The sequence below is a fragment of the Neospora caninum genome, chromosome IV (genome assembly GCF_000208865.1).
Source record: "Neospora caninum Liverpool complete genome, chromosome IV".
Taxonomy (NCBI): domain Eukaryota; phylum Apicomplexa; class Conoidasida; order Eucoccidiorida; family Sarcocystidae; genus Neospora; species Neospora caninum.
The window spans coordinates 856,573-881,934 of record NC_018389.1 but is presented as its reverse complement, the minus strand read 5'-3'; the positions used below and the strand labels follow the sequence as shown (position 1 = coordinate 881,934).

The 25,362-nt window shown below is 57.2% G+C and overlaps 3 protein-coding genes across 3 annotated transcripts; 2 read left to right on the top strand and 1 right to left on the bottom strand.

Annotated features, from left to right (window-relative positions):
- Positions 1-6: 6 nt before the first annotated feature.
- NCLIV_010640 (conserved hypothetical protein) lies at positions 7-6,338 on the top strand (the record flags this gene model as incomplete). Its single annotated transcript, XM_003880579.1, has 4 exons — positions 7-3,623; positions 4,331-4,495; positions 4,765-4,835; positions 5,632-6,338. 4 exons carry the CDS (start codon positions 7-9, stop codon positions 6,336-6,338), a joined length of 4,560 nt encoding a protein of 1,519 aa, XP_003880628.1.
- Positions 6,339-9,766: 3,428 nt separating this feature from the next.
- Positions 9,767-14,929, bottom strand: NCLIV_010630 (cDNA FLJ53078, highly similar to Splicing factor,arginine/serine-rich 1, related; the record flags this gene model as incomplete). Its single annotated transcript, XM_003880578.1, has 6 exons — positions 9,767-10,501; positions 11,197-11,310; positions 11,593-11,704; positions 13,791-13,964; positions 14,461-14,543; positions 14,801-14,929. 6 exons carry the CDS (start codon positions 14,927-14,929, stop codon positions 9,767-9,769), a joined length of 1,347 nt encoding a protein of 448 aa, XP_003880627.1.
- A 2,824-nt stretch (positions 14,930-17,753) lies between these two features.
- NCLIV_010620 (conserved hypothetical protein) lies at positions 17,754-22,508 on the top strand (the record flags this gene model as incomplete). The annotated part of the gene is made up of 8 exons (XM_003880577.1): positions 17,754-18,334; positions 18,586-19,127; positions 19,602-19,736; positions 20,128-20,235; positions 20,709-20,792; positions 21,171-21,229; positions 21,521-21,993; positions 22,346-22,508. The coding sequence occupies 8 exons, from the start codon at positions 17,754-17,756 to the stop codon at positions 22,506-22,508; spliced, it is 2,145 nt and encodes a 714-aa protein (XP_003880626.1).
- Between the last annotated feature and the right edge of the window lie 2,854 nt (positions 22,509-25,362).

Here is a 25,362-nt window from a genome sequence, read left to right as displayed (position 1 = left end):
TGCCAAATGACAAGCACCATGGCAAAGCCAGAAGCCGAGACAGAAACCCCTGCTCTTGAAAAGGGCCGAGAGACAAACGAGGAGTGTGCACCTGAGAAAGAGAGCGGACCACGTTCTCGGAAGGCTGTCAGAATCCACAACCAAAGTGCGGAAAAAACGCTGAGAACAACCGGCGACAACGCTCCCGAAAGCACTCCGCAAAGCACTCCGCACGCCTCTTCTCACCCTGCTTCCTCTGCTTTGCCCGCGGCCCTTCCACCTTCTCGCCCGTTCCTTTCTGCCTCAGTTTCCTCTCCTTCTCCGTCAGCGTCTCAGGCTTTCTCTCACTCTCAGGCATCTGTGGGGTCTCTGGCTCGGTGCCCAGGCCCGTCCCACCAATCCGGAGCTAGTGCGTCTCCTTCTTGTCTGCCTTCCGCGACGAGTCTCGCACCTGGTCCCACTGAGGCTTGCGCCTCTTCCGAGCAGTCCTCGCCTTTTCTCGCCTTGCATCTTGCCTCCTCGGAGAGCTCAACCGTGGTGTCGCCATCCAACACCTTGGCCGCGATTGCCACGTCGGCGCCCAAAGTGTCTCCGCTCGCGCCGCCGCCCCACAGAACGGCATCCTCTGCTTCGGCTTCACCCCCTGCGAAGCCGGGGACGTCGCCGCCCTTCCGGTCAAGCCCGGAGTCTCTCCAAGGGAACGAAAGTGACGCGTTCCCGCCGCTCGACCTCTCGCCCCGCTCCTCGCCCTCGTCGTCTTCTGCGCCTCAGCACACAAGGGACAAAAGGCGCCAAATGCACACACGAGCGGAGCACCCAGCGCCCGCTCCGGGAGACAACCGCTCGCTCTCCTCGTGTACCTCACCTTCTTCCCATCCGCGTCCTTCGCCGCCTCTCCCCGTTGACGAGGCGACTCGCCCGCCGACGGCTGCAGGCGCAAAACGCGCGGTCTGCCAGGCGTCTCCTGAGGACCCTAAAGGGGCGAAGCGCGTGACGGAGGGGTCTGGTGCGAAGGCCCGGGCTCCAAAGCCTCCCCGGCCTCCGCGTTTGGGGCTCCAGCCCCCTGCCTCGGCGCCTCTGCCAACTCTCCTCGCGTCCCAACTCTCGGCCGCATCCGGTCCTTCTCTCCAGAAGTCTTTGCTTTGCAGCCCTGTGGCGGAGGCCGCCTCACCGCCTGCAAATACCAGGAAATCGGAGGAGGCAGGAGGCAGTCCTTCGGCTTTTCCTCAGACCGCCAGCCTGCTCGAGATGTCAGCAGACCGTTTGGCGCGCACAAGTCCCGAACAGAGAACAGGAAAACCGGGGGAGAACGAAGACAAGACGGTCGATGACACGAAGCAGCAGTTTCTTCGCCAGCTCCGAGAGCACATCCTGGGCGCCGCCGCCGCTGCCCGACACTCCTCGGGTCTCCCTGCGGCGGTCGCGTCCTCGTCTTCGTCGCAGGCCGGCTCCGCAGTGGAAGGCGCACTTGAGCGCCTCGCCCAGGCTGTGGAGAGTCTCTTTGCGTGTGGCGGAGCCTCTTCAGAGACAGGGAAGGGGGGAGAAGAAAGGTCTTCGCTCGGAGACAAAGGGACGCGTGGGCATGCCGGAGACGACGTCTCGCCTTCGCTCCACGTGCCTCGCTTCTTGCCCGTAGCCCACCTGCTTCAGCAGCTCTTACGAAGTCGGCTCGAGTCCCCTGGGCCCGCCGCCCGCCAGGTCCCAGCGCTGTCGCGTCCAATCAGGCTCCTGCCTCAACCAAAGGCGCCGGCGTCTGCTGTCGAGCCCCACGCACCGCCTCTTCGTCAGGGGGCAGACGGTGCCCGTGCGAGCGCGATCCCGGAAGGAGAACGAAAGAGCGGTTTGCATGCGCCGTCCTCGTCTCTCCTCCAGGCCTCCTCCGAAACCGCGGAAGGCGGGACGGGAAGCGAGGGGGAGGCTGGGGTTCCCGGAGTCTCCCCAGGCGTCACCGCCGGAACCGCAAGAACCTCCGAAAGAACCTTGTCGGAGACAACGCCGGGGGGAGAGCCTCACACCCGTCCGCAGCCTCCGGCTCGACATGGCGTCCCTCCAGCTCAAGTCGGCCGTGCTGGCGGTCGCGCAAACGTGAACAGGGCCCTCTCGGCACGTGGCGAGACGGGGACACTTGGCCCGAGTCTCGGCAATCCTCCTACGGCTCTGGGGCACTCGCCGTCGGCGATTCAGCCGACCGAGGTCAGCAGTCTCGGAAGAGACACCAGCACCCCCCATTCAAATCACTGCGAGCACAGTGTGGCTGCGGCCCCTGCTCTTGGCCCTACGGGAGTCGCCGCCTCTAAGGAGACACCTCCGGAGAGCGACCCGAAGGCCCATTCTGCTCAGGCGCCTGTGACGACGCCAAGCAGCGCCGGAGCGTCGGGGCTGGTGCATTCGCCCCTTCGCCCTGTGTGCACCGCCGCGGGTCACGGCGCCAAAGGCGCCGCCTTTGCTGGGGCGCACGCAGGCCGGAAAGGCGACGCCATTCGAGGTGGGAAGAAAGACTTTGCAGGAGGCGAGGAAGGAGACAAGAACCCAAAGGGACGGGGGTGCTGCAGGAAGGGGACTCGAGAGGAGGGGGAAGGCGACAAACGGAGCGGCAGAGCCGTAGGCAGGGACAGCGAAGGAGAGGCCTCAGCGCGGGAGAGGGCTGGGCAAGGCAGCGGCGGCTCTACGGGCGACTCGCAGCCACGCAGTTGCGGCCTCGGCGAACCGAGGCCGCGCGCAGGCACCACGGAAGGGAAGAAGGCGCCTCGTGCGTCTTCAAGGCACGCGGCTGGATCGGGGCCCCCAGCGTCTTCGGCCCGACCTCGTGTGCCTTCGAAGCCCCACCCTAAGAGAGAACCGCCGCACTCACACGCCGCGGCTCCGAACAGTTCGAGTGTGCCGGCGAGCGAAGCGGCCCTTCCTGAAGACGGGGCGGCGACGCCTGGGAAAGGCTGTGAGGTGTCTCCGCATGCGTTCCCCTGCTGCCGCAGGAGACTCTTTTGCATGCATGACCTCTTTGGGCTCTTTGCGGGAGCGGGCGGGACAGGTGCCCCCAGTGGCGAGAAGCCGCTAGGAGACACGCGCCTCCTTCCGTCACACATGGACGCGCCGGCGGGCGCCTCTCTCGCGCAGGCAGCGAGTGCCTCGAGTGCGCTGCTTCAGGCTTGGAGTTGCCTCGCCTCCTCGGCGGAGAGAATGGAGGGGCGAGAACGCGAAGCTGTGCCGGGGCATCGCAGCGACGAGGCAGGCGCGAATCGCGTTAGGGACCAGGACACGGCCGGCGGCCAGAGGCCTCCCACCACGCATCTCCGGCCGGTTAGCTTCATCTCGCTGAATGCAGGAAAACAGGAAGAACTGTGGCGACCGAAGCTCGTTGACTTGTTGCATGCAGGCCAGAGTGACCAAGGAGAGACAGCGAGACAGGCTGTCGCCGGTCTCTCCGGTCTGAGTCGCGAGACGAAGAAGCGCCGAGTCGGGGAACATGGAGCCGAAGTGGACAGGGGAGACGGCGAGGAGCTAGACTTAGACACGAGATGCGAATCCGACAGCGATGACTGGGAAGACGACTTTTCAGCCGCTTGGCTCGATTCGGACGAAGAAATGGAGCCTCCTCTCGAGCAACTTCGTGCAGACATTTGTAATGCCTTACGAACCTTCTTTTAGTGAGTGCACCCGCTGTCGCCCTGTGCCAGTGTCTTTGTTCGTCCTGCCTTATCCCTGTTTTCTGCCTCATCTCCGCGCGTCCTATTTCGCTGCTCTACCGCGTCGCCATTCGCGAGCTGCAGTAGGCGACGTTCCTCTGAGGACAACCGGGCATGTCGACCCGCGGAGAGTTCGGCGCGCCGCACCGAGAAGGTCGTCCTAAAACCAGGGAACGCCCCACCACCTCGAGGCGCTGTGTCGGAGTTGCTTCTTCCTTTGTCGCGGTCTTTCTCCGGCGCGTGCGCGGGCGCCGGTCGTGCGTCTTTCGTCTTTTCTTGTCGCTGAGCTATCTCGGTTGCTGCCGGTTTTTTCAGACCCACAACTTTGCGCACGTCTGGGCGTGGCCAGTTCTGAGACTGCGCACGTTCTTCACACCTACTACCTCGTTAGATGCTGAGCACCCTACGGCGTTAAAGTGATTCCACTTCGGTTACGCCCCTTTTATGTATCTCAGCCTTTAACGTACCAGGAGAGTCTGCCATTAAATAGGAGGCTATAGGGCTCAGATTTACGTTTGCCCGCGACCTCAGTCTTTCTCTCTCAAACGACGCACCCGGTTGTCTCTGCGGAATCTTCTGACTCGTCCTTTCCTGTTGCCGGTTCAACCTTGTGTCGGTCATAGCCCCCAGGCTCCCCGATTCTCTTTTTGTTTTCTGCGTGTGACCAGTTTCCTCCACGAAGCTGTCGAGGGGCTGCGCCCGGAGCTGCTGCAAGCGTACCGAGATCATTTCGCCTTTCTCAGCTCGGCGACCAGAGTCGCGCACCTTCGGAACTACGAGGCGATTCTCAGTCGTCTCAAGAGACGCAGTCCTTGCAAGTGGAGCCGACTAAGGTTCGTCCGTTTCCATGCGAAAGGAAGTTTCATGCAGAGATGTCAGGGGCCTTCATACCGTCTCCGCAAGACACACACGGCGCCACGGCGCTTTCGCTCCGGCTACATCGCCTCTCCTACCTCGCCTACCGACTCTCGCGGTTCTGTCTCTGTGCTCTGCAGTGTTCTCTGCTGGCCTGCGGCGTCTTCCGGCTCGCCTCTTTTCTGTGCACCGCATGTGCGAACGCGCCCCTGGCGGCTCCGCCTTTCTTCTCGCCACTTGTGTTCAGCATTCAAATGACATTCGCTGAGCTGGAGGCGATGCGCGAACTCCACACCCACCGGCAGTCCACGTGCAAAGGTACGGGCCCAAAGAAAAGGGAATCAGGCGCCCGCTCGGTGATTTGTCTCGAGCGGGAAACCGAGGGCTGTTCGAGCGCGCTTGGTAGAGGGTGCCCGCGTCGCGATAGCGCCCGAAGGCATACGGGTGTGCGCATGTGTCGCTCGGTCTCCACATCTCTGTATCTGTCGATATCCATCTGTAGCGCCACGGTGGCCACATGCAAATGCACAACGTTCCTGCGACTGCTTCATCGCCACTTGAAGAGGAACTCGCATCTCCCGTTTTGGCATGCGTAGGACATCCCAACACAGACGCAGAAAACGCATACAAACATCTATCTACAAATGTAGTGATAGGCATTAGATGGGTCTAGACAGAGCGATCTGGAGCGACACATAGAGGTACGGATATAGAGACAGATCTAGGTAAATAGTGCTATCTCTGCTCACACGTATCTATGTCTATATACACAAACACACACACGCCTTAATAGGAGTACAGTGCGGAGCGCGAGGCTCGTACATCCTCGTGCCCAGGCTCTGAAATTTCTGCACGGTGCGCCGCAACTGCCACAGACTGTCCAAGGCATGTGCGTTTCCTTAACTCATAGGGATCCTCGGCAGAGCCCCCCGAGGCGCGCTCGTGTGATCCCTTCCGCGGTTTTTGTTCGGCTGACGCGCGATTAAACCTGACGCCCGGAGAATGGCGAGGCGTGTCCTGCAGCCGCGCGTGCAAGATCAACGTTCGAGCGTTTCGTTTGACATGTTGTCCACTTTCCCCCTCTGGCCTCTCTGTGTGGGGTTCTGGTGTTCAGCCCTCTTAGGTCACGTCGCGCTGTCGACGCTGTTCTCTCCACTTTCTCCTTCTACCCTTCCCAGCGACAGAGCGAACTGCGTAGAGGCCTGCTTCCCTTTCTCGTGCTTCGTTCCGTCGCTCGGGCCCCAGCCTTCTTCGTGCACTTCCCCCGTCTCTCCATTTGTTCCTTGCGCCTCCGCCGCGTCGAGTGCTGAGCTTCCTTCGAACGGAGCAGCGGGCGGTCACTGCCTCACTGCTTCTGCAGAGTGCGTGCTCTCCCCACCCTCTTCATCGCGGCCTGTCTTCGCCTGCTCGTCTGCCTCCTCGTTGCCTGGAGAGGCAGACACTCTGCAGAAAAGCAAGAGACAAAGCAGTGTAGTGGCGCTGAAGAGCCTCGCCGCGTCTCTGAACGCCGCAGCCGCCTGCGTCTCCGTCCCGGGCGCTAGCGAGTCCGAAACGGAGGGATCCCGGCCGCCTCTCACAGCGGCACAGGCGACAGAGAAGGTGAAGAAAGAACTTCCCGCGAACACGACGGGTCCCAGCCCCGTCCCCGTCTCCCAGGCGGAGTCTACGGGCCCCGTCGGCCAGGGCTCCTTGTCTCCAGAGGCCTCGTCCGTCTGTTTAGAAACAGCCGGTCTTCAGGGCGAAGGACAGAAAGAGGGCGCTGCGCCGAGCCTGGAAAACCTTGCACCCTCTCTGCCCCAGAACTCAGGAGACGTGCGCTGAGTAAGGGCTTTTGTGGCGGAGGACACGAGAGGCGTGCGCAGACAAGTTGTGCTTCCTCGCGGTTTTCCAAACAATCTGAGTCTCTCGAGCGACCTTCAGTTCTTTGCGGTGTCTCTGCGCTCCCATCATTTTCGGCAGTTCGGCATCCACCAGCCACAGCGGGACTAGACGAAAAGCGAAGAATCGACAGTTCCTGCGCCCCTATCGGTCCTCAACGGCTGGAACAAACAGGAAACGTTTATCCGGTTATCTCTCCACGTTTCTCTTGATACCCCATATATGCATATGGGTATATAAATAGATTCATGTACGCATCGCTTTATGTATATACATATGTTACGTTTTCACTCGCGTATCTCTCTCCACATGTACGCACGTACGCATGTGTATTTGACGCTTCTTTTTCGATGTTTCTTTTGGGTGTCGTCTCTTTCACTCAATCTTTTTATCAGTAAATCTACCCGCAATTATGCTTTTTCCCTCCCAGTGGGGCTGCTTCTGTCGCGCTCCACAACTCTTAAGATCTCAGTTTGGTTTCTGGTTCTCTGAGTCCAGCCTGAAATCTACCACGTTAGCCATGACACCACAGACAGCTTCACTTTTGTTCTTGCGACAGACAACGCAAAGCTCTTGTATTTACTGTCCGTCCACTTGAGGAAGAAACGACATCCGCGCCGGGTTCCCATCATGTACCTACTTGGCCGAAATACAATCGTTGCAAAGAAGTGTTTCTTGCTTTTCCTTTTCCGCGCCTTGTCAAACGCATGCGGTTTCTGTTAGCGGCACGAACGTCTGCAGGCCATTTCGAGAATTGTGCGCTGTAGAGATCGAGACAACCAAAACGCCTAACTTTGGACACAGCTGCATTGTAAAAATATCTACATATACACACGTGCACGTATTTGTGTTTTAATTGTACTCACTTATTCATATATATATATATATATATATATATATATATATAGGGGTGTGCCGCGTTTCTCTCTATCAGCGCTCGGTCACTATACGACTCTTTCTTCGCCTTGCCACAGTCCTGTCTCATGCAAGCAAGAGAGGCGCTTCGGAGTCTTTGGCTGCGAGGCTACGTCATCGGCATCACACGTGTGTCTCCCGTTTTCCGTCTCGACGGTTTCTCTAACAAAAGACAGGATTTCCCCTGTTCCACAAATATATGTATATATATTTCTTGGCGGATTGTGAGTGTCACGCCTTTTTAACTGTGCCGCGTGTTATCGTCAACGATCCCGCATCTACACTTCACTTTCCGCAGGCGGAGGCTACAGGGCGTCGTGGTTTTGAATCGACTTGTCAATCGAATGAAAAAATTCCCTACGAAAGAGGTTCCATGTCCTTCAAGACGAAAACCTGTCTCTCTTTTCGCCGTCAAAAAACCCCTTGCACAAGGTGGCAAACCTGGGCGTTCTGCAACAGGCGAAACCGCCATTCTCACTGCTCTCCTCACCGTAGCCGTAGACGCCTGATTTTACATCTGGACGCTGAGATGTTCACGTTTCTGATTCTCTGTTTCACTCCTCCTCCTCTCTCTACACGCGCACGATAGTCCCTCAGAGATGACGCCCACTTTCCCAGCTGTTTACACCACTTGCATCGCTGCCGGAAACATGTAACTACATGTTTACCTCTTCATATATAGTATCTGGTTCGACGTGGAAGGAAAAGCGTATGTTTGTGGCGCCGTGAGGCGAGAGAGATACAGGACAAAAGATGACCGCAGCGTCGGTGCTTTCTGTCTCATTTTAGCTTGTAAGGCGTTTCATGTTCGGACGGATAATAAATCCGATGAGCACAGCCACATCCGTGACTCTGCCGCAAACGCCTCGCCGGCGCAGTCGCGTCCCGGCAGTTGCGCGTGTTCTCCCGAGCCCAAGGCGAAGAGAGAAAACGCGGCGAGAGGTGCGGAGAGGTCAGCGTACACACAGAGATGCGAGTGGTGAAGCCTGGGAAAACCCGAGGAAAGACAGGAGGAGACGCCTGATGCCCCTCCATTGTGGTGAGGCCCCTCACAAGAGAGGGGAGGCGAGAATTCACAAAGGCAGATGGAATGCACAGACGAGAGAAGACGCAGATCCGGGAAACACGACATGTGAGAGACGCATGCATAACCTAGGTCTGGTGACACTCTCAAGAGAGCGAGAGAGAGTGAAGGAGCATGCGTCCACGATGCACGGACGCAGCCTCCCTTTTTGACACACCCTCTCGCAGAAACGAAAACAGCACAGGGGATCGCACAGCTTTGTCGCCCACCTCGCTGGTTGTCCAAGTACACTAAAACGGTTTCATTCTTCTCCTGCCAGTTTCCCACCGCAGAAACCGCAGGAAAAAGCATCTCGGTTCCCTTCCTCGTCTCGCGCATCCACGTTTACGATCGCATGCAATCGGAAAATCACCATCTGCCACCCTGTAACTATCTACCAAAGACAAACACAAATACAAAACTATGGACGTAGAGTGAATACGAAGTCCTACAATGGAGACGTGGACAGATCCAAAAAGGTGGGGACGCGTGTGGTACGCATACGCATGCAACAACGATACAAACTGTACGAAGAACATACATGTATGAATTCAGAAAGTTTACGTTGACACATAATCGCCGATACACCCTGATAAATGAAGAGTCACGTGGTTCGCTACATCCATATCTGCGGCGGCACCCAGCTACAGGCGCTTGTGAGTAGAAAGAAAACACGACTGGTAGCCGTTTGCGCACGCCGTGTCGCTGTCCGAAACACGAACGCGACTCGAGGAGCTGGACGAAACGTGAAAAGCTGACGAGTCGCAAAGAAATGACGGGGAGACAGCGTCAGAGACACGCATGCCACTCCACATGCCACTCGCGCTTTCCTCCTCTCTTCGGCACAAGTTGTTGAGCCTGCAACGACGCAGGCAACCACAAACGACGTCTCGCTGTTTTTGCTTGCCGCGCCTGCGTCTGTGGAACAGACGCACCAGCTCGATTTGTTCCTCTGGGCGTGACGACGCGGTAGCACATGCGAAGGCAATAGCGAGAGAAAAGAGCGCTGAGAGGCCCTCCGCGTTTTTTCTCCTTTGCAAGCCAACCGGTCGCACACACCTGAGACAGCCTTCCAGCTGCCCCTCTCCCTTCGCCCGCTCCCCCTGGCGCTTTCTCATTCCTCAACGATCTCGCGAACGCCGGTCGAAAACGCGCGCCTTGTCAGAGGGGCGGAGACATTTGAGAGAGAAGCAAGTCCCGAGGAGAGACGCGCTTTCTCTCGGACTGTCTCACCATCTGCAGCCTGGACTCCTCGTTGGTTCTGGAGCCTGTGCGTTCCGCGTCTGTCTTTCTTGCCCGCCTGGTCGTTTCTCCAGGGTCATGGGTTCGGCCCCCGGCCTGCTGGCGCGCTTGCCCTGTCTCTGCGGCTCTCTCTCCAATTCTCTTCCTCCATTCACGCTTCGTCCCGGTCTCTGTCTCCGCGGTCGACTGAGTATCTCGCGTCGTCTTCTCTCCTTCCGCGCCGCGTGCTTTCTCGGTCTTCGAAGCTCCGGCGGCGTCCGTCCTTGTCCTCCCGGTCGTCGCCGTCTCGGTCTCGGCGCGCCTCGCGCTCTTCGAATCTTTCCTCTCTGTCTCGTCCGTTTCGGTGCGTCTCCTCTTCGTCTTCGCCTCGGCCTCTGCGCCGATCGTCCTCTCTCTCGTCTTCGCGTTCGCGTTTCTGGCCCCGGCTGCGGGCCTCGGAAGGCGAGCGGGAAGACGACCTTCCGCGACCGTCTCGCCTCCCATCACCTTTTCTCTCCTCATGTTCCTCCTCATCTTCCTTCCCATACGCGTCGCGAGGCAAAGATGCGCGCCTCGAGTCTCGGCTGCAGCTTCTGCTGACGCTCCTCTGTCTCCTCCCGTCTTCGCCTTCCCGGTCCTTCGCCCTCTCCTCGCGAGGAATTCGGTCTCCGTCCGGCGACCTCGCTCGCTCTTCGTCGGAGCAGCCTGCGTCGTCGCGTCTTCGCTTCTCTTCACGCTCGCGATCGCTGCCTTCGCCACTCTTGCGGCGTCGGCGCGCGCCCGGACTCTTGCTCCGAGACCGCCGACCGTGTCCCTCGTCATCTTCGTGGCCTTCGCCTCGGCGTCTCCGACGCTCGCGCTCCGCGTCCTCGCCGCGGCGCTCCGGAGACGAATAGTCCCCTGCAGACTGTGAGCCACCCCGGCCACGAGACCGACTGCGGCGCCGCGACCTAAAATGAGAACAAGGAGGCGCACGCAGAAGCCAAGATCCCTAACTTTCGCGAACATCCTCGCGAGGAGAGAACACCCTTGTGAGACCCTGAAAAACTTCGTTTCAAACGAATGACGCGCTGCGCGAGACAAGCGAAGCAAAGTGAGGACACCGTGGAGGTCTCCAGGGGAACGAGAAGGAAGAAAACATGGAAAAAATACGCTAAAGAGGCAGTTGTCGCATGCAGCGTCCGAAGTTCTCATCCTGCTGCTCGACCTTCTCAACTACCCTCTCGCGTTTCAGGCGAAGGTTCACGTTCTTCGCTCCTCCACAGTTCTCTTTGCCCGGGGACATTTTAACCTTTGGGATTCTCTGGCGCTCGCCACCTGCCTTCAAACCCGCACAGGTTTCTGTCGTTTAACTGTATCTCCCTCTGCGTGCGTGTTAGTGCACCGCCTCAAAGTCGGCGACTACAACGCTGTTTGTTGCCTTGCCTGTCGCGTTCGCGCCCCACGCTCGGGCGTCGTCGAGAGTGGTAATCGTCGCCACTCTGAAAAGAGAAGACAAAAAGGCAAACAGGACGCGTCGTCAACCAGAAGCCGGAACCGGTCGACGCTGAGTGTCGCTGCACACAGAGAGCCCACACCTGGCCTCCGAAGGCTACAACTTACGTCTCTCTCCACTCGGATTTTCGCCGTGTGGAATATGTTTCTAAAGACGCTGCCGTGGAGCTTGCGGAGGGCATAGTCCATGTCTGATCCATTCGAATATTCCACAACGCCCACCTGGACGCAAAAACAGAGAGACGAACGCGAAGGGCGGCGCCGACAATGAGGAGAAGCGAAAGACAGGCGAGCAAAAGACAGATAGACAAAGCACTGGATATATGTATATATATATATATATATATATATAGCCATGCATGCAAGCATGCTTGTCAGCAGGAATACAAGCGTGCATGATGAGAGTAATTTGCATGGGCCCTTGGATGTGATCTCGAAGCTGCGTGTGTCTGTCTGTCCCTCCGGGAAAGCGTTTCCATCGGGGCGAGGTTGTTCTCATCTTACGCCTCCGTCGATGTTCGCGTATCCGACATCTCCAGCGCGACGCATGTGGTCTTTCAAGTCTTGCCAGCTCGCCGTGGGAGGCAGGCCGTAGACGCGCACGCGGAACTCCGACCTGGGCACAAAGCGACCAAAAAGCGTTCTTGCATGCGCCTTCGCGCCTGTGCGTTGTCACCGCAAAAAGCAAATTCCCACAGCGAAGCGCGGACAAAGAACGAGACGGGAAGAGAGGTGGAGAAAGGGAGAAAAGACGAAGTCAGAAGACCGACGAAGAGGTTAATCTGGGAGCGAAGAAAAAGGCCACAGAGAGCGACGCGCGAGGGGGTGGGGGCGAAGAGACAGCACACGAAGAACGCATGCACGACAAGGACATAGAACGGGCAGAGGCTCGTCTCTCCCGGCGGCACACACTGCGGGACAGCCTCTTCTTTGGAGACCCTGATCCTTGGTCGCAGTGAGTCTAGAACGGGCGCCTTTGCATTTTGGCGTGTTCCGTGGAAACCGTCGCTGGCCCAGCCCTTTCGGGCCCCGTTTTGTTTAAAAAAAGGCAAGTCTCTCGGGGGCGACGAGTCGCCTCTTTTCCTTCTCTGCTTTTTTCTGTCCCTCCCCCGCTTTTCGAGGCCCTCCAAAAAGGCACACACGCGCTGCCCATTCCTCTCTGCTAATCCGCTTTTGAACTTGGAACGCGCCGACGCCTTCGCTTCCTTCTCAGCTCGTCTGCTGATCTCGCCTTCACACCGAACAGCTTCTCGCCGACTCTGCTCTCTACTCACTGAAGGGCCGTGCGTCTCCCTAAAGGAGACATGTGTCTCCCCCTCAGAAGCGCCGGTGTCACCCAAAAAGGCGTGTGTTTCCCTCTGTGTCCGGCGTCGCTTCCCTCAGTCACTCACGCCAGTGTCGCGCGCCTCGCCCGCCCTCATAGCCACAAAGACGCACGCGCCGCTGCATGCGCCTCTCTCCAGGGTCCATGCCGTTGCGTCCACGTCTCACACGTTGCGCCTGGCGGTTTCCGTTCCTCTTTTCGCTTTTTTGCTCCTTTTTTCTCCCTTCCTCGTGGCCACTCACTGCCACCTCGCACGCTGCCGCGCCTCTTTCGCTTTGCCCGGACTCTCGCTCTCGCGCCGAGAAGACAGATCCTCGTCTACTTTCGCCGCAACGCAACGCACTCTATCCTGTTTGCAGCGCGGCGCCCTGCTACCTCTCACAGCCCTTTCCTCGCCACGCCGAAACGCTCCGTCTGCAGGTCACCATCCGAGGACTCAAACGCCACTCACATTTCAGAGCACTCTTCACGCCTGCCGGACCCTCAAAACACAACATGCTCTTATATATACATATTATATACATATAAACATATGCATATATAGGCATAGTTCTGTAAATGCGATTGGATTTGGCGTGTTGACACGGGTAGGGAGCACTTCACGTACAGATCATACAGTGCGCCGAGGGACGCATGCATGCACCCTCATCCTTGGACCGTTTTTTCGGCAACTGATGCCCCCGCCGCCCTCCTGACTCTCAGCTGTCACCGCGCAGGCCCCCAAGGATCGTGCGCCGAGCGATTTCGCGGATTTGCGGCAAGTCGCCCCTGCGCGGCGTCCCAGACGAAACGAGCACGGGCGGAGCTTGCAGTGCCCAGGCCACCCTCGTGACTACGCGTGGCGCCGCTCGTCCTGCGCAGAGAAGGGGAGACTGGCTAGTGTTCACCGCCAAAGGCTCGACCTCAACTGCAATACCTCTCGAAACGCGGACGAGAAGAAAGAAGACGCCGAGAGGGCTACCGTGGTTAGCCGCATCCTAACCACCGAGGCTGAGCGGCGCTCGGGCAGTCGGCAACACGCGAAAAAAGACCCAGAAAAAACGAGACACGAGCGGAGACACGGGGCGCGCGCCGGCGTGCACGAAAACGGGGTTGGAGCGTCGCAGCTCGTTTGAGCGCTCTTGGCGTTTCAGAGGGCAGGGAAAGCCGAAACGCGGCAAGGAACGAAAAAGCGACAAAAAGGCGTTGCGGGTGTCTCTCTCAGAGACGCTCTTGCCTAAGGGAAACGTCACCACAGAGTGCATTCCCCGCACGCGACGTTCCCTGTGCCGAGTCCCTCGGCACAGGGAAGGTCTGGAACCACGCGAGCGCGTCGCGCCGGTGTTGTAACGCTCATGGACGGCTCGTCTTTTCAGAGAATCGCCGTCGTAAAACTCACCTGCGTGGAGGCCCGTAGGCAGGTCCACTCCCGCCGCCTTCTCGGCCGTAGCCGCTGCGGTCGCTCCTGCCGAATTCGCCTGGTCGACGGAGACGCTGTCTCGACCTCTCAATGCGAATACGGTGGAATCCGAGACGCGTGCCGTCTCGGCCCTCAATCGCTTCGTCGGCGGCTCTGTACGCAAGGCGTTCACGTAAAAAAAGAGTGCAGAGGGCGGCGATAGAGAGGCGTTGCAACCGAACGCCACGGAGATGCGCTCTCGACACCTCGGATCAAGAGAACACAGCGACGGCAGCGCAACCATCGGCCCAAATACCCCTCTCGGCAGCGCTCTCTCCATGGCTCCCAGTACATAGCCGTCGACATATCCATGCACGCATACATATACACATACACATAATTACATATACATATACTTATATATATACATATAGTAGCATAAGCAGATGTGTATAAATAGAGATATTGGGGGGGATGGGGGATACGCAGAGAGAGGCGTTGAGGGCATGATCCGTGGCAATGAATGCGGCAGAGGCCCCTCCCATGAACGGCTCTTGATATGGCCAGAGACAAAGAAGGCACTCTCGAGAGCGTCTCTGGAAAACCCAGGCTGAGAATGTGAGGAGATGCATGCGAGAAGCAACGTAACGGCGAGTCGTGGGAAACGGACTTATAGTCGGCGAACTGGACGAAGGCGATGGTCGAGTCATTCGTGCGGTCGCGACGGAGCTCGATGTCCTCGATTCTCCCGAACTGAGAGAGAGACGAGTTGACAAACAGAAAAGTCAGCGATTAAAATGGCTCGTTTTGTTATGCCTTTCTCCACCTTAAGAGTTTGTAGATCTCCTGAAGACGGTCATAGAGCATTTCCCAATGCGTGCTAGCCTATCGCAGTCCTCTTCTGCGTCGCTCGCGCCTCGTACCTCTCTTCCGCTCCCCGCTCTCGGTGCGACTGTCATCCTGTGCCGGTCTCACCCAGGCCTTCGTTTTCCGAGAAGGTCAGTTCTCACCTTGTAGAAGAGATCTTCTAACTCGTTCTCAGTCACATCCAGAGGGAGGTTGGCAACGAAAATTCGGCTGCCTTGCCGCGGAGGACTCGGCGAGCGGCGGCGGCGAGGCGAGGGCGAACGGCGCGACATCGTGACACCAGCAAAGAAGAGAGATTGCGGAAGAAACAGGAGATGTTGAAGAGAAAGGATGCGAAGAAAGAAGATGGGAAAGGGGGGACACGACAGCGCCACGAGAAACGAATCCAGAGGCGAGTCTACAGGGCGAAATTCGAAGCGGAGAGCACGTACGGCGACTTGCTACGGGAGGAGACTCTCAGGGAGACACAGGGGACAGTGACAGGCAACACGAGACAAGTGCGACAGAAGAGACGCGTGAACAAGAGAACCAGAAAGGCGGAAAAGCCGAGAAACCACTTGGAATGTAAAGAGAAATGAAGAGAGGAGTGCAAAAGAAAGGGAACAGTCTGTGCGAGGAAACCAAAACGATTTGAGCGAGGCCGCGAAGGATCCTCCGAGCACAAGCAAACAAAGGAGTGGAGGGAGAGACAGGCACGATGAACGTGAATGGAGCTACGAGGACAAGTTGAGAAAACAGACAAGATAAACAGACGGTGAGGCGGCGACAGACGCGCTAAAATTTGGAGAAGAGCACACCGTTCTTGGCGGAACCGAAACGACACACAGGGGTGAGCCGACGGAAATTGGAGCGGGCCGCCGACGACAGAGACAAGCGAAATAAGGCAGAAACCAAGCGAGGGTGTGGGAAAGGAAAGAGAGACGCAAAGTGCTTTCTCGTTTTTTCTCGCTCTTCCAGGATTTTATGCTCCCACTCGGCGCTTTCTTGTGGCGTTCGAAGCGAGTCGGAGACCACAGGAAGGGAACCGCGGCGGCAGAAAAAACGGTGGGGGAAGAAATCGCCCGAAGCGGGAGAGACTGCCGAGAGTGTGCAACAGAGAAAGAAAGACTTGCGCACCGAAGAAAACACTCACGGCTTTCGCTGTGTGTTAGGCGGACCTTGGTCACAACACCGACAACGCGAAGTTCACGAAAAACGTGTCTGCATTCCTCGATTCCTCGCCGCGTGAGCGGGTTCTTCGCAGATTTCGGACGCGACGAAACTCCGGATCGGCTCTTCTTCCACGAGAAAAACGAAACAGTTGCATCAGAGCGACGTTCCGAAGGCTTTGCGTAGACAGTGCAGCGCACCGACGGCGTTTTTCTCCCTTTTTTCGCAGGCCTCGACGAGGGGCAGCGCACTGCGCTCGGGTGTGCTCGACCGCTCATTTATCATTTATTTATGTATATGCATGCTTTTCTCTCATTCGCGTCACGCGCGAGGCAAAAGGGATGACTCGCCTTTTCCGCCTCTCTGTGCAGCTCGGGATTTGACGCGTTCCCCTCGCCTTTGTTCCTGGATTATGGCCGTTCACAGGAAGTGCATTTATTCTCATCGACTAAAACTTCGAACCTATAGAGAAACGCTCCAAAAAAACAACCCTCCAGAAAAAATAGAACGCGTGCCTGCCGCGCGAAAACACACCACACACACCGCGCGTGTTGACTTCTCTTCGCGGCTCTCTGTCTTGACGCCGGTTGTCTCCGAATATAAGCCGCCCTGACACCAAGTTTCCCGTACGCGCGTGGTATGGCAATTTGGTGTGCGCTGTTGCGTCGAGGGACCCTGCTTCCCTTGGCGGTTTTCCTTGATTCTTCCGGGCATTCGCAGAGAAATGCTCGTGAAGTTTTTCTCGCTTCTTTTCCGACGCGCTGCTTCTGGGTCTGCTGCTCCGTGCCTGGCCTGCACGTACAGCGGACTTCCTGTGTCCTGCTTTCGTCGTTTCGGAACTTTTTCTTTTTCCGCGGGGGGCCGAGCTCTCAGAAGGGATCCAGCGAGACATGAACGAGGCGCGCCGCGCACGGGAGCCCGTGCCAGTTGCTGTGTCAGCTTTTTATTCACTGGGTGTCCCTTTGGCATGTTGTCTCTCGTTCGATCTCCACATTTCGCTCTTGTTTGTCGATTTCTTGTCGTTCCCTTGACGGCTGGAGCCGAGCCTGAGGCTCGCAGAGAAGAACCTCGGCGCGTTGCCCAGTCCTTTTTCCTGCGTGGCTGCGTCGTCCCCCGTACACCTTCAAACGCTTGTGGAAAACCCCGAAATTATCATAAACCTGTGTCCAGCGCCAAAGGGGACACTGCTCACCTCGCTCTCTCAAGAAAAGGACGGTGTCCTTCTCTTTCCTCGGGAGCGCATTTCTCGACGAGTCCACTGCAGCTGTCCTTTTAGCAGCACGAGCAGCTGTACGAACACGGGAAGAGACGAGCAGAGAACACACACACTAGAGGACAGGCAAGTATCCTTCGCTACTACACAGATGTCTTTCCAAGGTTGACGGATGAAATTTTTCTCTCCATGTTCTCCGACGCGTGCTTGTTACATTTAAAGGTCTCGCTCTCTAACAGGAGCGTCGCGCTTTCGCTTCGTTTGGCTTGTCAGTTCTGCGACTCGGGTTCCCCGTGTCTTCTCTCTCTTCGATTTTATTCTTTTCTCTCCTCGATCTCTTCGAGAGTGTCTCTGTCCCCTTTTTCTTATTATCGTAAGGTCTCCTGCGTTTTTTGTTCCCTCTTCAAGAAGAAGAGTGCGGAAAAAAGGTATCTTTCCTTCCCTCTGCCTGCCGCGCCCTTCTCGGACAGGCGGGTTTCCTTCCTCCTTTTGCCGCCGACAACGCATCGAAATGTGACGGCTGTCTTTTCTGTTCTCCTTGTGCTTTGAGTCGGAAGCTCGGCGAGAAAAGGCGTCGCATCGGACGCTCCTCTCAGTCTGGTTCTTCCCTTACCCCTTTCTGTCCTCGTGCGAGTTCCTTTCCTCGCCTCCTCTCCGTTTCGGTTCCCGGTTTTCAGTCTTCTTCTCTTCCGTTTTCGGCCTTCCACCGGTTTCTCTCCGCTTGTTCCACCACAATGAAGCCGGGCAGCTCCGGTGCAGCAGAGAGAATTTCCACGTCGCTCGCTTCTTCTTCCTGGATGCGAAGATGGAACGCATGCAATCGTCCTCCTTCAGAGCTTCAGTTTCCAGGACCGTCTTCTCTTTTTCCCAAACACACGCGGTGCCGAATCGCGTGGCACGTCTTCTATCTTTCTTCTCTCAACTCGAGGACGCATGCGCAGTTTGCACTCCGTCTGTCCCCGCAGCTGAACCGAAGTTGCTCCGCGTCTCCTCTCTGCAGCGCTCTGTCCTTCACGTCTCCCAACTCTCCTCCTTCTTCTTCCCTCGTCGGGTTCGGAGTACGAAGCTTGAGGGTGGAAGCGCTCGCAGGTGAGGATGGGAAAATTTTCCATTTCCCCAGCGAAGGCCAGAAAGGCTGTGAAGCCTTTTCATGGCATCCACGCCGATCCGTGGCGTCTGCTCGCCGGGAGCGAGAGCGAGAAGAGAAAGAAGAAGAGAACGAAGACGAGTTGAATGACGAGGACTCCACACGCGCGCTGCAGGATGACGACGCTCTCCAGCTGATGAAGCAGATGGCGGAACCTTTTAATCAGAGGTAAGCCGAAGATCAGGAGATTGGGAACTGGAACCAGAAGGGACTAAAAAGAGAACGGACCACGAACCGCCAAAAGAGGGGCGTAAGCTGGCCTCCCGGCAAACACGGGACTCTTTTCGATTCGCCGATGGAATGCTTGCGGCAGAAGGCTGACACAGAGAAGACACAAAACGTGGTCCACCCCCGTCGAGACGAAACCACGGATGAGAAGTGAACTGATTCAAGTTTTTACTTTGCGGTGTCGCCACCAGACCAGCTAGCGGAGGTCGACGGAAGATGCAACCCCACGCCGTCCACGTCGTCCACGACCTCTCGATACCATCGATTTCCTCAGCCTTGTCTCCTTCCTCTCCACCTTCTGCTTCCTCTCCACCTTCTGCTTCCTCTCCACCTTCTGCTTCCTCTCCTTCTGTCTCGCCTGCGTCTCGATCGGCTTCTGGGGCGTCGGCGCCTCCGTCGCAGCCCGTGGAGAAAGCACGTGTTTCTGATTCCGTTCCTCTTGGGGGTTCGAAAGCGGAAGCGCCGTCCGCCGATTCCCAGTCGGACGCTCTCGCAGCCTCTCAGCCTTCTTCTTCAACTTCTCCGTCTTCGTCTTTTCCGGCTTCCTCCGTGAGCTACCTCACATCTGACGGTTCTCTGGAATCCGCAGCGTCGGCCGGGGCAGATCGGGAAGACAACTGGGGCCGATCGAGAACCCGCGACGAGATGGCGCAGGACGAGACCGAGTTTGTCGTCGTGGATGTCGAAAAGCTGAGACAGGAAACAAAACTCATTCTCCTCCCCGTCCAAAAAGGTACTACAATGGTGTGACAGCGAAAAGCACGACCTCTTTTCTCACGTATTCGTCTTGTGACTCTCCCCCTTGCAGGCGCACGTATATATATATATATATATATATATATTCAGGTTTAGGTGACTTTCCCGAATTCACGCAAGCGTTGCCTAGCTGGCGACAGGAACTAGATCGGATGGCGGACTCAGAGATCGACAGCCACGTGTACGTGCGTTTCCGTCTCCGAAACCACGTGCGCGTATACAGCTATATAGGTGCATATGTATATATATATATATATATATGTATGTGCATATATAGGATGAGGTACGCGAGACGCCGTCAGGAGTCGAGCAGGGGAAATGTTTTCTCTCTCGCATCTCGGCGTCTCTTCCGCACTGTCCCCTGGTGACAAGGCAGCATCAGATGCTTGTGACGCTTTTCAGCTCGCATTCTGTCTACATTCTGTCCGTAGCATTGTCCTGTTTTTTTCAGTGCTGCGAACGCTCGTCGACAAGTACCCAGGCATGTACGTGTGGCGCGATGGTTTCATCCACACCGTGAAGCAGCTTCTTGCCTCGTCAGGTTGTTCCTCCGCCACTCTCGACGTTTCGGATGAAGCTCTGAACCGTAGGCAGAAGAAATGTTTCCTGAAACGAATTTCGAGACGCAGGCGACGCCTATTAGCGTACTAGAGTCCACGCGTAGGTCGGTGTCCAGCTTGGCGGCTCGCGCGCGGTTTCCAAGGCCTCCAGGCGGGAAGAGCAACAGGGAAACCGTGGCGTCTCGGAGTGGCGAAAACGCATCAGTGTCTGCACTCCGCATTCCGTGCGCCGATGCGGCCGGTGGCTTCTGCGGAAAAAGAAACCAGCTGTGGCAAGGACAGAAACATGAGAGAATGGCGAGTCCTCGGCGTGTCGGAAAAGCTTCAGGACCGGACGAGGACGCTCTGAACGGCGCTTCGCGAGAGACGTCAGTGTTTCATCTTTTTTCGGTCGGTTCGCGCTTCCTTTTTACTCAGAAGCCTTTGATTTTCTGGACAAAAGCAACAACGAAATCATTGACCTCCTCGAGGCAGTGCGAGGCCTACCTCAACTGTGCCGCGCAAGTCACGAAGACCGAATAAAAGGTACTGTTCACCTCGCATGCATCTCCAGGCCGCCGTTCAGAGTGGAGAAGTTCTCTCAGATGAATCTACATTTTTCTCTGCATGCACGGATCACACCACCTCTATGTGTACCGTTCATATATCCCTCTATCAATCGCTCCTTACCTATCTGTCTGTATATCTCTCCGTCTCTCTATTTCTCTCTCTTCCAGTCTCCCTCTGTCTCTGTCTCTCTCTCTCTCTCTCTATATATATATATATATATATACATATATCTATATGCATATATATCTATAAGCATATACATATATATGGGGAGAAGACGTCCAGTCCGCATACAGCAGGCATCTATGCAGAGCTGTCTGCTTCGGGACGGCTCGTGGACCGTCGTGATTGCCGCTTGATGTGCACATAATGTAAGACGCTCCTTGTGAGCATATTTGCACGGTCGTCTATCTGCGCCAGTGGAGGCTGACTCGCGGGTTTCCTTTCAGCTCTTTTTGAGCTTTTCGATCGGCGTGGGAGTCGCCGCCTTCACTTCGACGAAGTCATGGAGGTCTTCTGCTTCATCTACCGAGGTAGGTGAATGCTATCTCTAGACTGAACATCTGTCAGTCACGTCGCTCATGTCTTCATCTCTCGCTCCCTACTCTCCGCTTTTATGTAGGGTCTTTATATGTGCACGTTACATGCGATTGTGTTTATGTGTGGCTCTTGATACAAGTTTCTGTGTGGCTGTGGGCTTCCGCAGACGCAGATTTGGGGGGGTGTGGACATCTCTGTGGTTACGTGTGTGGCGAGACGTTTTTCTGCGTTCTCTGAACAACCTGCAGAGGTGCGCTGAGAGCGCCTTGTGCTTGCCTCAAACGCGCGATGAACCGTCCTCGTCTGAGGCTCTCCTGTGGCGTATGTGCGCATCGCTCCCGTCTTTGGCGTCGCTCTCGGTTTGCCTTCAGTCATCTTAACGCCGTCGATGGTTTGCCAGCTGAAGGAGGCGTGTCTCGATTTCACAACGGTGAGGGATCCTCCCACTCTTCTCGTCCGCACCTGCTTCTTTTGGGTCTCGTGCCTCCATCTAGCGTCTTCCGCTGTCTTCCTCGTTCCTTGCCGGTGTCTCCCCTCCGTTTTTTATGCTCTTTTCGGTTTCGGATCCCTGCCAGGCTCCCGGCGTATCTGCCTCGCCCTAAACCCTAACCCGGTTCGCGCTTTGTGGGGTTCGAGGGAAAATCTCGCAAACCAAATTGGCGCATCTTTGTGCCGGGCACGCTCGCTGTCTCGCTGTCGTTTTTTGCCGCGTTTCCTTCAGATCGACGATCTCGCGCTGCACACAACGCAGCAGCTTTTCAGCCACCTTCGACAGCCAGGCGTTGCTCCGCCGTCTGCTCGGTCTTCTTCCATTTCCTTCCGCCATGGATGCAGCTTCGAATCTGCGTTGTCTGGAGAGGCAAAGGCGCGGAAGAACGCAAATCCGGGCCAGATCGACGGAGCCTTCCACAGTTCCTCGTCTGTCTTTCTCCGGCCCCCGTGGCGCAATGCAGAGGACTTCGGGTGTATAGACACTCGGCGCGAGCGCGCGAGGGCGGAATCCCCGCAGACGACTCACAGACATCCCCTGGAAGACAGTTTCGGCAGGCGCAGCGGAGTGGACGAAAGAAGCGAGCGAGGACCGACGCAGAGAGAGACTCGAGACCTCGGGCTTTTCTCCGAGGCAAGCGGGCCGTGGCAGCGAGCGCAGAAACGTCGCGACGAATTTATGTCCTACAAGGAATTCAAGGAAATGTAAGCAGAAGGCGCACCCCACGTCAGCGGCCGGATGACCCAGAGACGCGTATGCGCATCTGTGGACAGACAGGTCTGAACCAATCGGGGCGTCCAGCTGTCTGGACATTTTTGTCAAGCACTCGACATATGTACAGATACCGAGGCTTGCACATGTGTACTACAGTCGACGCCTGGTTGTGTCAGTCCTATATATACATGCTGATCGACATAATGCGTCTCCGAGTGCACTCGTGTCGAGGCGTAAGCCCGTTACCGTCAGCCTCTGTACAGAAGTGCTTTTGTACAGTTTCACAGTCTCGGCAAGAGCCTTTTGGGTTTTCTTTCGGGTGTGCGTGTCTTCTCTCTGCAGCTGCGCCACGCTTCCGCCAAGTGTGGGCTTCTCTAGGTCTTCCCTCCTGGAACTTCCTTTAATTGTTCTGGTCCGGGACGTTCTCGCGCCGCCGCGTTCCCACGTTGTGATTCGCCGTCTGAGAAGAAACCCGGAGCTACACGGCGCCTTTGCTTCAGGCTAAAAAGGCGACTCGGTCTCATAACGCGCGCGTGTGATTTGTCGTGTGTTCTTCTCCCTTTCGTGCGCCGCGTTCTGCCATGGCTGTTGGGAGTCCTCGTGGGGCGGGCGTCCAGCAGCACAAAAAAGGCGGGAAGCGTAGAACCCGCGCGTTTCATGGAGAGTCATTGAGGGAATGCACAGAAATTCTTGTCTTCCGGTTCCACGTTCTCGTATCTGTCTCGCGCTGTGTCTCCTCGGATTCATTGGCCTCTCTCGCAGAGACGCACCCGGCGCCTGCACACTGAAGGAGAAGTGGTTTTTTGTCTCTTGGCGTCTCTCACAAAGGTGGGGAAATGAGCCCGTGCTTGTCGGCTTTCGATGTTTCGCGTTTCTTTCGCCTTTCGTCCAAGACTGCAATCTTTGGGAGTTGCACAGGTGCTTCATACTTCTCGTGACAACCCGTATCGGAGAGAAAACAGTGTGGGTTTCGTTTTCATGGACGCTTGCATGCAGCGCAAATCGTCGACACAGCGCGGCGTTTTCGTCAGTTGACGTTAAATTACATTGAAAACGCGTTTTCAGCCTCGCGGGAGCGGAGTCGCGCCTCGGCGGAACCGTAGCGCTTGCGCAACGGTGTCGCTCGACACGTAGCACACCAGAACAGAAAGAGATGCATTTGAAGGCCAGTGCACAAAAACGAGACACAGACGCGGAACGTTGTCTCAAACATCCGAGGGGAACTGCTCGAGGCCTAGAATGAAACAACGCCCGCCGGGCGAGAACTGAGCAGCTAAGAAACTCGTTCTCCGGGTCAGAAGCCAGAGAAATCAGCGTACACTCGCAACTCTCTGAGCACGGGCTACGCTGTGTCCATCGTCTGGGCGCGAGGGACACAGAGCGGGGGAAAGGACAGTCCTCGAGGTGATGTAAGTGATCGTTGACCGGAGAGGTGACAAGAGTTCTGGGTCATACGAAGAAAGATAATGCAACGCGTACACAGCCTGTTTTAGTCTTTTCGCCCCCAGCCGCCCCTGTGGTTTCGCTTTGTCTTCTTCCCGTGCAGTGTGTCTCTTCTCTGTGTCTTGCTTTCCGGCGGCGTTCTCGCGTTTGGCCGCTAATGTCTCCGGGCACTGCGCGGTTGCGTCTGGCCGCCGCAGTCGCTTTCGTCCCCAGCTGCCTCTCCGTTGCCGTCTTGTCTTTTTTTGTCAACCTTCGCTTCGCCTCGAGGCTTTCCCGGCTTCTCGCTTCTCTCTTAAGACGTCGCGCCGAAGGCATATATCCTGAAGAACGGCATCGCGCGCTCACAAACGCGCCCCACATTGGTGTCTTCTATCGCATTCTCTCTGCCAGTTTTTTTGGGTATGAACGCGTTTACCCTTCCCGGTTCTGTTCCGATGAGGCTCCTCCACGACCTGTGGCGTGTGTTTTGACCACGAAACGCATCCAAAAAGCGGCATCCCCGTCTCGCTGCGCGAGTGTGTCTTCTCTCCCTCGCTTCTCTACTTGTCGGACGGGCTGCGTCTTCTGCCGCTTCTCCGTCTCCGTCCTTTTCTCTCTTTTCATTCACGCTGCGACTGGGGATTCGTGTCAGGCGATTTGCTCATCAACCCTGGACTGCGTGAATATCGGCGACTGCGTGAATATCGGCGACTGCGTGAATATCGGCGACTGCTCGAGTATCTGCAAGTGCGTGTGTCTGTCTGTCGGGGTTGTCCTCTCGGTCACATAAGCACCTGCAGCCCCAGCGCTGTCGGCGTCATGACCCCGGAGAGAGAGACGCGCACGGGCACACGCCGACTCCTCGTCCTGGCCTCTCTCGCGTCGCCGGCGCGAAAACATGGCCACCGTCACAGTTCACGTGAAGAACCGCGAACGACTCCAACCAGTGCCGTTGACAGAAAAATTCAGATCGGGTGGGGTTCTCTAGACGTTCCACACGGAACTGCGTAGATGGGCCAGAAGCTGCTGCCTAGTTGTGTGGTCTCGGTGACCACGAACACTCAGAGTTTCCCTGCGTTTTTCGCATCTGCGCCCAAAACCCCCCTGCGGCGTATCCTGCCAGGGACCAAGAGCCACGGCAACAAACTCCTCGCGTCCTTCCAGCGCTCGCTTCCCCTGTGCGTGTAAAGACGCGGAGAACCTCACACACATTTACGCACGCCGCTTCTGTGCGTCTGTCGCCGCCGGCGATCTTTGGTCGCGGGGCTGAGGGGCGCCGTGGCGCATGCGACAAAAAAGGAAAGGCCCGCACGCGCGGCACGAAGCGTACACAAACTCCACAGACCGAGGCCGACAAACAGCACAAATACACCAGGCAGACGGAAGCGCCACGAAAACGGACCACCCTACGATTTGCTGGGCACACTCGACGAACACACAGGAAGCGCGAACCCCCTTTGCTTCCGGTAGCTTGTGTGGAGTTCGTTACCGCGGGGGCGGCGAGTGTGCACCCGACGCCAAAGACCGCGGGAACACACATGTGACAGCCTCGCCGCTGCGCCGAGACGCACCGAGACGCGGGCTGTCTTCAACTGCCGTTTCCCAGGAGAGACACTCGAGAGAGCGATAGCGAGGCCGGGCCCCTACAGAGGCAAGACCTCGCCGCGCAGCCTTGCCGGGGAACCGGGACTCAGCCTTCGCGCGCTTGGGGGAGAACCGCGAAAAAGTGGGGAAACGGAGGAGACGCACCATCGATGGGGTCACAGGGGCACACAGCAGTGTGGCGTGCGGGAAACGTGGCGAACGGCTCCCGCCCGTGAGTCGGCGAAAAGCGCCGGAGAACGCGAGGAATCAGCCGGACGCGCCGCACACGTGGTGTCGTCAGGGGCGACACCGCACGTGGATGCCAAACACCTTTACGGGCGGGGTGGGACGAC